At 45.4% G+C, this 13,018-nt stretch overlaps 1 protein-coding gene across 8 annotated transcripts in view; it reads right to left on the bottom strand.

Moving 5' to 3' along the window:
- The window catches only part of Fndc1 (fibronectin type III domain containing 1), an 82,667-nt gene that overhangs the window by 55,140 nt on the left and 14,509 nt on the right, over positions 1–13,018 (bottom strand). For 3 of the 8 annotated variants that reach the window (NM_001412560.1, XM_087552734.1, XM_087552724.1), the window contains 3 exon segments: positions 2,661–2,729; positions 3,364–3,450; positions 6,514–6,708. The exons of 3 other annotated variants lie outside the window; for them this stretch is intronic. In NM_001412560.1, the coding sequence (NP_001399489.1) occupies positions 2,661–2,729; positions 3,364–3,450; positions 6,514–6,708 (351 nt within the window). 8 annotated transcript variants of the gene reach the window in all.

The following is a 13,018-nucleotide window of genomic DNA, read 5'->3' as shown; positions in this document are numbered from 1 at the left end:
TGAGAAACACAGTTGTGATGGTTGAGAGGACACAGGGCAGCTTCACTCTTTGTTTCTCTCCCCTAGTCCAACTTCGAGAGGCCAGAGAGAGAGCACCAAGCAGCTGGGTGGTCCTGGTGGGACCAGCGAAGGAGTTGAGAGGGGAGATGTTCTGAGTGCCTGTTCGGGTTAAAGCAGAAAAGAAACAAGCCAAGAGTGGCCTGGGGACTCTGCCAAGGGGAAAAGCCTGCAAAACTAGGGCCTGAGGAGGTCTGCAAGCAAGCTTGAGACATGAGGGAGAAGAAACAAGACATCCTGCCAACAGACAGAGGCGTCCAGAACTCCAGCTTAGCAGGGACCAACTTTCGCCTAACTGTGGCTCTATGGCCAGTGGTTAGAAATCAGGACACAGGGCTAGCAGACGGGCTACCATCATGGATGCCTAGTGTGTAAGATATAATACTAGACATGGTCTCATGTTCCTGGACTGAGGGAACAGCTCAAAGGCCAGTGGCTATCACTGAAGGGTTATAGCGTCTGAACCACAGTGCTGGTGACGATGGCCAGAGAGGGATGATCCACAGCACACCCAACTTAGATCAAGCTCTCACTGAACTACTGAAAGCATTAAAATTAATGTAATTAAAATACAGTGTGAAGAACGTGGCACGAAACCCAGACTTCGTGTCAGTTCTGGATCCAATTCAGCTCCCCAGCTTGAGGGAAAGCACAGAGGACAGGGTTTGTAGGAATCCACGAAGATTATTAAAACAGATATGAGCATATTCTGCACTAAAATTAGCTAGGATCTAGCGTGGCTTCCAAGATGAAATTTTGGCAAATACAGAATAACTGTCCCAGCTGCTTCACTATCAAAACTGGGACACGGCACAGTCCGGACCCTAGGGACGTGCTTCTATGTGACCTTGTTACTCTGGAGCCAGCTGCCAAGAAAGCTAAGACAGCAGTGAAGAATTCTGAAATAAATGAAGGACGCCAGCGTTCTGGAAAATGAACAGACTTAAGATGTCACTTCCCTGGGATCGGAAGAAGGGGATCGAGGGGGACATCCCAGCAAGGAGGGTGGGGTCTGCATGCCCAACAGAGGAAACCTTCTGCTGGGCCAGAAGAAGCAAGGCTGCCACCCAAGAGTTGCATTTTTACTCAGTCTATTATTTCAGGTTTCATATTTGGGTGAGCAACCAGACTGAGTCACTCAAGTCCTGTCCAACCTCTAGGACTTTCTAGAAGGTTCTTCCACCTCCTCTCCCTCATCATGTTACCTCACCATCCCAGGGGGCCCCACCCCATTCAGAGAAGAGGAAGAAGGAATAGGAGAAGAATTGTGGGAGGGAGTGACTCAGAGGGGGGCAGTGAATGGGATGTAAAGTGAATAATAAAACAAAATAAATAAATAAAATTTTTAAAAAGATTTTAGAAAACTACAAATGCCAAAAATATAAATAGATAAATAATTAAATAAATAAACAAACAAATAAACCAAAACTCTTATTGTGCCTACTTTAAAAGTTCTAACTGGTCATAAGCGTACACATAGAGGTAAAAGCATGAGTGTATATAAACCTAGTACTGTCTGTGGTTTCGGGTTACTTGGCTCTGGAAATATACACTCTGCAGAAAAAGAGACTTCCTATGCTGCCAGGGTGTGCCAAGTTTAATCCTTGGTCCCATTTCTCTCCCAATCCTCTCCTGACCCTGTACTCTCCATAATTCCATTCTCACTCTGTTGAATGATGCCCCAAACCATACCTAACTCCTTGTTGCCTCTTTCAGCTTCCAGCCCCTCATCTCTCACAATACCCCACTGTCACCTGGGGTACCCCTGAGGAAGAGGGTGCCGCCTCCCGAAGCACTTCCCTTTATCTTGCTATTATCTTGCCCCCTTTTCTTATATAAAAGACTTTGGCAACCATCTGCACCAGAAACACTGATCTAAGAAGCTCGCTGTGGTCATTAACCTCAACATATACTCACCTCTCTCTAACCCAGTCCATGTCGACGTGCTCCAATCACGTGATACCCAAAATGAAGCACAGCTCTCCGCCCTACTGCCTCTGGGCTATCGCCCAACCACATTCTGAAATAACTGCATTCTTGTGAATTATTTTTTTAACCATTAATTAAATATATTCGAGTAACAGCTCATAAGAAATAGCAACTTTTCTCTCAATAAGTAAAACAATATGACCAGACAACATCAATGTCCACAGGGCAACACACGCATGGACAAATATGGAGCAGAGATGGGAGACAGGGATCTGGCCTACCACAAAATATTCCAGAGTATTCTAAGGAAGGTACAAGACTCGAAGACACACAGTGGCCAACGAGAGCCATTGTCTTCAAGGGTCTCAATTAGCTGCTCACAGATAAAAGGTTATAAAATTCCTAGCTGGAACAGTTCCACCATCTCAGCCGCCATATTTGCTTGCTAGCACGTGACGATCTCCAGATGTAAACACAGACGTTGCTCACTCGGGGAGGGGAAGGAACAGGAAGTCGCACACACAACACCAGCTGCAGTCTGGGCGACCAGCATGTGCATTAGTTTAGCGATGAGAACGAGGTGAAGGCATGTGAGCACAGGCATGTGACCGGGCCACAGTCCTCTTGGGAGATGTGGCTTCGGCGAAGGCATGAGCCAAGTGAGGACAAAGTACCTGTAATGGTCTCATTAAATGGTCCTGGACCCTTGTTGGGAAAACCATCTATCTTGATCCATTCACCTCCTAAATCGGGGAAATGCAACTGGATAGTTAGAAACAAGGTCTTCGGGATTCTCCAAAGTTCAGCACACCCTTAGTGACCAGTGAAATGGTCCTTGAGAGATGACACACCAAAGCTTTAGTGACAGCACATTAGTTGTAGGGTCTGCACATGGCTAGTTGAGCCATGTTGAAAAACAACAGGCAAAAAGTTTATAAACTGCATCAAAACTACTCCCAAAATGGGAAGAAAAAAAATTTTTTTAAAGTTAAAAAAAAAAAAAAAACACCAAAAAAAAAAAAAAAAAACCTTCTCTTCTAATTTCCCATCTTTGGCTTAAACGTTCAAGCCTACAACGTAGGAATCTTTTAATCACTCTAATTTTAATTTGTAAATTATGTTTATGTATTGGGGGCGTGCATTCCACAATGCATGTGTGTGGCTCAGAGGGCAACTTACAGAAATCCGTTCTCTCCTTTCCATGCTGTGCGCCCCACGAATCGAACTCAGGTTGTCAGGCTTGGTGGCGAGCGCCTTTACTCACTGATCCATCTCACCAGCCCAATAATTCTGTGTTTTTATTGGCATGAAGAAGCCAGGAGAGAGAGGTGCCCTCCCCGTCTAATCATCGAAGCACTGCCTCCCGGGCGGACTTACCGGGTGGGCTCTCAGCTCTGTAAACAGGGCGGCTCACTCCGCTGTGGTTCTCTGCGGTAACCAGCACAAAGTACACCACCCCTGGCTCTGAAACACACGGTTCACATCAAACCACCGCCTCTGGCCTCCAGGAACGCACACTCCATTCATTCACCATCTCACTCACACCAGTTATACACAAATACAAAAACCCAAACGCAGTGGTCAAGCCCCACGGTAGCTTTCTCTTCGGTTTTACTGAAATCGCTAACATGCTCCCCATGTGGCTGAACCAGGGCTGGTCCTTAGAATGTCAGCTGTGTTTAATACGAAGTGCAGGCAGCGGAACAAACCTGGGTTCCCATGCCATTGATAACAGAAGACTTTGAGGGCTGTAGTATGAACTCAGCAGTGGAATTAGGAGCCTACTGACCACATCAGTACCCAAACACAGTGTCACAAACTACTGACATTGTACAGGGAAGCTCCCAATAGAAAGATCCAGAAAAAAAAAAAGGGAAATATCAGTGAAACTCATAAAAATCTTTATTGCTCTTCATAAAGCTTCATGGAATTTTTCTTTTTCACAGTAAAATGTTCCCCAGGCTACATCTGCATGTGGTTTTTGACTATTTCAACCAAAAAGAAAAAAAAAAGGCTAGAAAAATATTTCCTGGAATTCTGAAAATGCTAATCTTGAAATAATTAGGCTTTTGCTTTTGGACTTTGGTCTCAGGGTCAAGGCAAGTAGCAGAGGTCTCCTTGGCTGAGACCCTGAAACCGTTGAGATTCAAAAGGAAACCAGGGGCAACAGTCCCGGCACAAAGAGGACACACCCTGGACTTATGAGTTTTCCAAACCAAAACTGTAACACTAATTCCCCTCAAAATGAATCATTGCCTTGTGACAGGTAAGGTGGGAGCGGTCCCTTGAAGAGCATAAAGCCTGGAGAGATGGCAAATTGTCCTGTTGTAAAAGCAAGTAAGAATGGGCATTTCTCAAAGTCGAGGCATTCTTTTAAACAGAACCCTATTCAGTCCTCAAGCCAGAAGTTTGAGGCTCTCTGGGACTTCTGCTATGCTCAAGCCTGGTGTGAGCTGTTGTCTGTCGGTGGCAGGAGCTGGTGGCATTCAGGGTCTGGCACAACCTGCGGAGCTAATGGGAAACCGTTCCAGGTCCCCACAGAATACAGAATTGTGCTTAGCCAGGCTCTCCTTGCTCTGGGCTCATTTGAATTCCCAAGCAATGGAATCCACATGTCTCTGACTCCCAACCACTTAACTCATCACTTCCTTGGGAGACATTGTTTATTGGGAGGCACGGCACTCTCCCAATCACAACAGCCCGGTGTTTGAATAAGTGTGTCTCTGCTCATGTCTCTGGTCTGATAGCTCACACTTAACCTCACAGCTGGACTGGGGATGGGAGCCACGGTGCTTCACAGCGCTGTGCATTTGATTAGAAGCACGAGGAAGGGAACCTGGCCACCTCTAGATCTGATTTATACACTTTCTGTCCAGTTACCCAAAGAATACAGTGGTACCCAGCAGAGGGTGGAGATGTGTGCTGTGATTCATGTCTGGATCAGAACAGTAACATGGCACAAAAGAATTCTGGCTTTTCTCTGTGACTTCCTCACGCCCCATCTCCAAGTTGTAGCCTTACAGGACGGTAGAAATTTTAGCAGAAAGAAAGAGGGTACAGAGCAGACCCCCTAGAGCTGTACCTTTAAGACAAGGCACTCTGAGGCAAGACTTAAAATGTTCCCGGTCTCCAGGATCAACTGAAAACAAAGGTTCAGTGAGTGCAAAGGTTACACTGTCAATGCATGACCTTCTGTGTGCTTCACAGGGATGTGATACAGTTGACCTTGAGCAACTCAGGAGTTAGGGGCCCCAACCCCTGTAGGGGTGAAAACCTGCAAATAATAACTTTGACCTTTCCAGAATCTTAGCTACGAACAGCTTGCTGGTGACAGGAAGCCCCATGGCTAGCAGAATTAGTCAAGTGACACCTATGATATTGGTAAGTATCACATTGGGTGAAAGGGAAGCCAGGGTGACAACATGTAGGGTCTTTTTCTTTTTTTTTTAAGAAACTGAGATTCGGGGTTGGGGATTTGGCTCAGTGGTAGAGCGCTTGCCTAGCAAGCACAAGGCCCTGGGTTCCGTCTCCAGCTCCGAATAAAAAGAAAAAAATAAAATAAATAAATAAATAGGTGCGTTCAGGCCCTGTCCTTAAAAAAAAAAAAAAGAGTTCAGAGCAGAACCCATGGGGGTCTGCTGCTTGCTGGTTGGCTCTCTGACTCACTTTGGGGGGCTTGCCTATGCTTACTTGGCTTTTTTAACACGGCGTGGGATCATCCGCCTAGGGATGTTGCTGCCCATAGTGGGCTGGGTCCTCTTCTATCAATGAAGACTCAAGACAGTCTCCCATAGGCCTGCCCACAGGCCAACGTAATCTTGACAACTTCTCAGTTGAGGCTTCTCCTCTCAGATGACTCTAGGCTGTATCATACTGACAATTAAGACCGAGACAGATGCTGTGGGTGAACTCTAAGTGTTTGCATGCATAAGTGTTGATAAATGCTAACTTTAAATAGATCTGTATATTACGTTATAGTAGCAGATAATATAGATTGCCACTTGCATGTTTTATGCATTTTTGACACACCCAACTTCTTCATGCTATAACTAGGCTTTGAAGTCTTTCAGCGAGCTTTTTTTTTTCTAATTTTCACAATCCACACCCCCCCCAAAACAAATCACATATGAGCAGATCAATACAGTTCAAACCAAAGTTGTTCAATGGTCAACTGTACTTAATTATTAAGTGGTTTATGAATGGAAAGATGTTCATATTAGACTGTTAAACTATCTAATAGTTGTTTCTGTAAGACATAAATAAATAAGTAAATAAATAAATAATCATCGACATGTTTTCCAAAGCACCATCAAAACCTAAAACCTTGTACTTCATTTTGATGTTAGGAGTTAAGTATATGGCCAAGAAGCCTGGAGTAAAACCAGAGGCCTCGTGGTGAGGCCTTCAAGCGTATCCTCAGGATGGTCTCAAAGCCACACTCTGTCTTGCCGACAGTTATCCTAAGTGCACAGCTGCGACCGCTGGTCCAGTTAGAGATGAGTGAAGAAGGGAACGTGTGTCACTTACCCACGTCTTTAATAAGGAAGGAGTGTGTCTCCGCATTCACCTTGATGGACTTAAGACTTTTCAGTGACTTCCCATAGGCAATGTTGTAATGTTCCACGGGTCTACTGGTAGCGTCTTTGGGTGGGTCCCATGTGACCTTCAGGCCCATGTTAGCGGACAGCAGTTTCACATGCCTTGGCTTCAGTGGGTGGTCAACTATACAAACAGTGCGGCTATGAACTTTGTGCGGTGGCTGAGAGGATGGTTCTCCCAGTGTTCCCTGACGCACTCAGCAAGAACGTAAATGACATCGGATCTGTTTGATCCTAAAGATGTGCATGCAGCCATGTTTGCACCCGGTCACGGTGTGACAGTGAAACAAACACGCGGATCCCACATGCGGTTTGCATTTTAGATAACTGTGGGTGGTAAATTTAAACCGAACGGGAAGAAATTCAAAATAAACCCTGGGCGTCCCTTGCCTTGATTATGCAGACGTGCCAGGGCAAGAAAAAACAAATGAGTAACTTATTTCACATACTCTCCAGAAGCATTTGTTCACTACATGTGCCCCTGGTGTCTTGTGAGGCTGAACGAACTTTGAAACCTCTCTAAGGGGAAGGCACTACAGTGGGTTAGGAGGACTAACCGCCATATTCAAAGTGAGGGGACAAAGTGTTTGTTTCCACAAAGGCTGAACCACACTTGAAGGAGATGTAAAACTCTGGTTTCTTTTTTGTATACATCTAATCATTAAATTGTTCCAAGGTTTCCCAAAAGAGAAAACAACAGTGGATCATCAAAAAGGATTATTGTGGGGAATGGAACAATGGCTCAGGGCTTAAGAACAATGACCGCTTGTGCAGAACACCCATGCTAGGTTCCCAGCACCCACAGGATAAGATCATCTGTGGCTCCAGTTCCAAAGGATCCAACACCCACTTCCAGCCTCCAGGGCATTGTACCGAATGAGCATGAGCACTTGTATAAATGCAAACAAAACATTTTACAAATCAAATAACTTTTTAAAAGTACCACCAGGTCTCCAATTATGAGATCTTAAGTTTTTCTTTGTTTCCAAATTTACCAAGCTAATATTTAACATTTTACCTAACAAAACCTCTCACTTTACTGCGTAACTGGAACTGTAATGCAAAATTGTGGCAACATCCGCTACCTATTGACGTAGCAATTGCAACAGCCAAAGAAACGTTTGGTTGATTTGGATGATAAGATGGCTGACTATTCAGTAACACGAGGCACTTTCAGAAAAATAAATAAGTAAAAAGTGACCTAAACAGGTGGGGAGGAAAACCTTAATTTTAATAACATTTTTAAAAACGCACTGGCAATCTCAAAGAGGAAAGAAAGGGGAGACAACACTTTCATGAGGACACACACATGGGTTAGCATGTGAATTTTGATACTGATGAAACATCTGGACAGAACAAACACAAAGGATTGTAACATCCAGCACCCGTCCTCCCTCCGAACATTGCCCCATGGCCTCTGGACCAAAGCGGGTTGGGAGAGTCAACAACATTCGTAAAGAGGATGATTTGATGCCTTAGAGGAAGGATGTTCATTCTGAGGACAAAAACATGATGTGCCCTGACCATAATCCCCAGAGGACCCATCCCAACTCCACATGTGAGGCTCCCAAAGTCCCGTGAGGGAGAAGGCACAGGTAAGCAAACCAGAGGGACAGAACGTCAGATGCTTCCTGGGCCTGAGAAATGAGCTACGCTTGCTTCTCCCACTCACTCGGGTCAGAAAACAATTCATTGCCATCTAGAGAGAAGCGCAGTCTGCAAACATTCCGGTTACTTCCCTGCCGTGACTCTGTGCTGGTGGGCTTCTTGTCCCTATTATAAAATACCTGAGAGAGTCAACTTAGACATGGGAGGGCTTGGTGTTGGTCATGGTGTTGGAAGTCTCTGGGCCATGGTTGATTGTTACTGCTGCTCTTGGCTCTGTGAGGAGGCAGCCATGGTCGTGGGATCATAGGGTATAGTGACGCTACCCACCTCATGGCAGTGAGGAAGCAGTAAGAGAGCGAAGATGGATCTCACTGTCCCCTTCAAGGACTAAACTCGAATGACATAAATCTCCCATTAGATCCCACCTCTTAAAGGTTCTACAACCCCACCCCCAAACTCTATGGGTTGTAGGCATCCCTCTGGGGACGCATCTAAACCACACCAGTCTTATAAGTGAGATCTCATACAAGAGCCCTTTTGCAATCCAATGTTGGACAAGGCCTCTTCCCTGCTTTCTTGGAAGAGAGCTGTAACTGACGCCCCATGTGCTCTCTTGGGGACATTTGCCATCTCATGACAAAAAACTTAGCCAAAAAAAAAAGGCTTTCTAGGGATAGCTTTCTAGGCTTTAGAGTGTCATGGGTAGAAGTCACTTTCAAGCATAAAGGCTTTGGGGACGCCCTGAAGTCATGTCTCAGAGGCGATCCTAGTCTGAAATTAAGGTTTTGTCAAAACTCATTAGATCGACAGACATACCACCTCCTTGCCCTCCCAGCACACACTGGGTCTGTGAAACGGGGTCTTTGACCTGATTAAATGTTCTCATTTTCTAGATTCCATCTGCTCTTATATTTACAGCTGACATCATTCCCAGACCCACAACAACCCCCTCTTCCATCGATACCTGGGTACCGACCCAGGAGGGGGTGAGGTCAGTCCTTCCAGAAAGTGCATGCCATTATCAGATTCAGCTCATAGTAAGCTTATGCCTGGGCTTGGAACATGACAACATGTCCTATTTCTGGTGACCATTTTGATGGTCTAGTGACTTGACTCTCTAAGTATGAAGCAAAGCCACATAGTGAAAGTGGTTTCTGGAACTGCAGGCTGGTTTCCAGGCTCTGGGCAAGAAATGGGTGTTCTGACAGTTTAACTGCAATACAGAGGTCCTTATCGACTTATGTATTTAAATGTGAATTTATTTATGGCACCAGAAATCAAGCAGAGACCTTTGTCCTGATAGGCCACTGAGTTATATTTATGGCTTTAAAAAAATAAAACAAACAAACATTTTGCTTCCAGACATGTTCTCACTAAGTTGCCTGGGCTGGCTTTGAACTCATTCTATAGCTCTCCCACTCTCCTACCTCAGCCTCCTAAGTAGCCAGGGCTATAGGCTCAGACTCTTTGTGAATGCCAGATGAACAGCTGATGCACACAGCCTTTTAAAAAATAGTTTTTATCAGTTTCTTGACATGAAGGTCCTGGGTTCAGCTTTGAAGGCTGTCTGACCCGGGAGCTCTCTTAAGAAATAGACAAGCTCAAATGTCAGTGCTGTGGTATTATGAAGGGCAGACAGGTAGCACCCTGACAAGCTGCTCCTCATCTCCAGGGGCATACAAAATGAGGAAGTAAGCTTAAACCACAGCTGAAGAGATTTAGGGTTAAATTAGAAGAATTTCCTGTCTGCAACCTGCCCCATCCTCCCCATCCCCCATCCTGCGCTCGCTGTCTTTGAATGAAGACATATGGGAAGGCGCTTCCTCATAAAGCAGCAGCCAATTCTAGCCAGCTAGGGCTCCAGCAGTTCTGTGTTATGGCAAAATCTTGCCAGCAGCTCATGCCAGTAGACTTTGTCTAGACTTGAGAATATTCTGCCAGGTACTAAATAGCAAGATGCTGTTCTGGTGATCTTGCAGGTAGCCACCCCTTGCTACACTTCTGGGTCTCAGCTGTCCCAAAATGTCTACTCGCTCATTAGGAATGATACTTTGTACTCAGATTGATTGATTCCTTACTTTGGTCAAGTCCCAAACCTCAAGGCTTATCCAAGAGGACTCCAGGAGGGCTATGTGCTTCAAAAGTCAAAGTGTAGATCCTGGGAGCCAGTTTGGTCCGAGATCAAATTATTGAGCCATCACTAGTCAAGACAAATTATAGATTCTGGAACTTCTTCAATGACTGTCCTCAGTGAGGTCTTCAGCTTTCAAAATAGACCTCAAAAAAATCTCCAGTTAATACTCAGCCTTAAGCCCAAGCCAGAGCTAAGTCCTTAGGGCCAGCTTGGCCAAAGTCTACAGCATTCACTCCACAGCAGGCAGGGCCCAGCAAGCTTGCCCCCTACCTGCCTTCCTGCTCCAATGTGCCTTGGTATCCCTCATTAACCATACACTGGCTGGGAGAAGAGAAGAACATCTGGTAACCACATCAACCCAGGGTTCCCCAATCCAAATGCCTGCAAGGCCAGGAAGGTATAGCAGAGGACAGCCTTCAGATTCGGGGTCACAGCAGAAGATGGCCTGTAGATTCGGGGTTACTGTCTAGTTCCGGGCACCTGTTGACATAACAAACTTCGGGAGGCTCCTGACTCTCAGGTGCTCCTTATCCTAAGAAGATGGGAGTCGTTTCAACTTTTAAATGAAGAATAGCAGGGAAGGAGATAGGCAGACAGGCACGCACATGCCATGGAGCATGTGTTAAGGCCAGAGAACAATTTGCAGGAGTTGGACCTCTCCTCCAGCCATGTGGGATTGAACTCAGGAGACCAGGGATTATGGTAGGCACCGTCTGCCATGCACCATCTTACCGGCTCCTAGACAGACATCTCAGTTTTTTTGATTAAATATCTCAATTTTCGTTCTCACTGGTCATGGAGCAGCATGGGAATGCATATGCACACGGTCAGTAGGCCAGACCATGTTTGCTGACAGCCAGCTGTCAACCACTACCTTGACCCCAGGAAAGGTCCTGTAATTGCTGACCCAGACAATACCCTCAGCATCCTTTGGTCCTTTGCAGTGCAGAGATGAGTATGGGCTTGCGAGGAAAGACTACAAGGGAAGAAAGTTAAAGAGCAGAGATGGGAGAGGAAGTCCCCAACCTGTGATAAAGGACCGATCGGCCAGTCATCACGGTCCACCTCCAAGCATCTCTCCCTTCCTAAGAAACCCAAAGAATTGGAGTTGCCTTGACCTGGGTTCTAAGAGATAATAGTGGCCTGTGCTGGCGGGGATTGGGGGTAGAGAGGATGTGGGGTGTTATCCAGGCTTAGCGACTAGCAAAACTAATGACTTGCATATCTATGCCTAGTCTGTCTACTCCAGATACACCATAGTTCTGTGTATCTCGATGTTCTGTTCAGTGTCTTGATCTGGATAAGCCCTGGCCTGAGAATTAGAGTCAGATGGTCAGAACCATCCTTGAATCCCAGGCCAGTCTACCTTGGGTGTAAACACAGGTTTTCCCTATTGAGAGCTGCGGGGAGAGCTATGTCTCAGAATAAAGAAACAAAGTGTCCTTTAAAGCACAGTCAATAAAATGAACCAATAAAGCCGGTCTCCTGCAGACATTGTGCTTAGAAAAACTGATTCAAAGTTATAACTGAACCCTTCTAGGTTATGTTTCTTTTAAAAAAAATACAGTTGCTTCATCAGGTTGAGAGAGAAAAGAAGATGTGTGTGGAGGAGAAGCATCAGGAAGGATGGGAGGGAGAAGAGGAAAGGGAAGGGCCAGGGAAAGGTTTCCAGGAAATATGAACCCAAGAAAGAACAAAGCGGGAATTTCCTCCCGTTTGGCTCTCTTGCTTTGAGTTGTTCCACTGTAATTTTGCAGCTGAATGATTTTAGCCAAAATCGTTAAAGCGCAGAAAGTGCTGGCTTAAGCTGGCACTCAACTTGGATTAGATGAATGGGGGAATATTTAAGTTGGAATGACAGGCAGTTTCCCGTCCTAAAGAAAGGGAAGCTACCATCCAACCTTCCTCCATCTCGGTGCCCACCTCAGACAGCTACTGCTGACACCTTAGATCCTGAGGTTAAAACCCACAGCTTGAGAGAAAGCCATTATAAAAATATTGACTGGAAAGAACCAGCTATTCTCTGAAGCAATTAACCACACACTGGTGATTTAAAAAGAAATACTATCTCGTTCTTTGATTCTCTCCCTAGTATTTGCTGGAGAAACTTATGTAACTGAAAGTTAGTCTGATTTGGACTAAAACCAAACCACATCTGAAAAGCAAATTTGAATAAAACTCATTGGTTCTCCAAAGTCATGGTCATATACTGTGCTATGACAGTGTTCATAGGACCACCTGTGAGTCTTCGATAGCAAACAGAATCTATGTGTGGGCAACAGAAAAGAGCTGTGTGTTTCTACCACAGCAGCAAATAACAGACCAGGCATAGACTTAATTTTGATTGACAGGTATATATAGTGACTTCACTGTGTATTTATTTTAAACATCTAAATTCAATACCAGGTGAAGAAAACAAGTCAGAAATGAAAGCGTAAAGTTCACTGCCAATAACACTGAATTATCAGAGAACGGGGCATTTGTGCTCTATCACTAATGGGCTTTCTGTTTCTCTACCCCCTTTCTTGAGCTCAGGAGCATTAGACAAACCCAGAAGAGTTCCTGAGAGTGACAAATCCCAGTGAGGACCAGGGCAGCAGGCCTGTCCTGTCCTAGGGAGCTGCCACATGGAAGCCAGGGCAAAGTTGAATGCAAACCCTCCCACCTGGAGGAAGGTCCTGGAGCATCAAAG

The sequence above is a fragment of the Rattus norvegicus genome, chromosome 1 (genome assembly GCF_021556685.1).
Source record: "Rattus norvegicus strain SHRSP/BbbUtx chromosome 1, alternate assembly SHRSP_T2T, whole genome shotgun sequence".
Taxonomy (NCBI): domain Eukaryota; kingdom Metazoa; phylum Chordata; class Mammalia; order Rodentia; family Muridae; genus Rattus; species Rattus norvegicus.
This window is presented reverse-complemented; position numbering and strand designations above follow the sequence as displayed.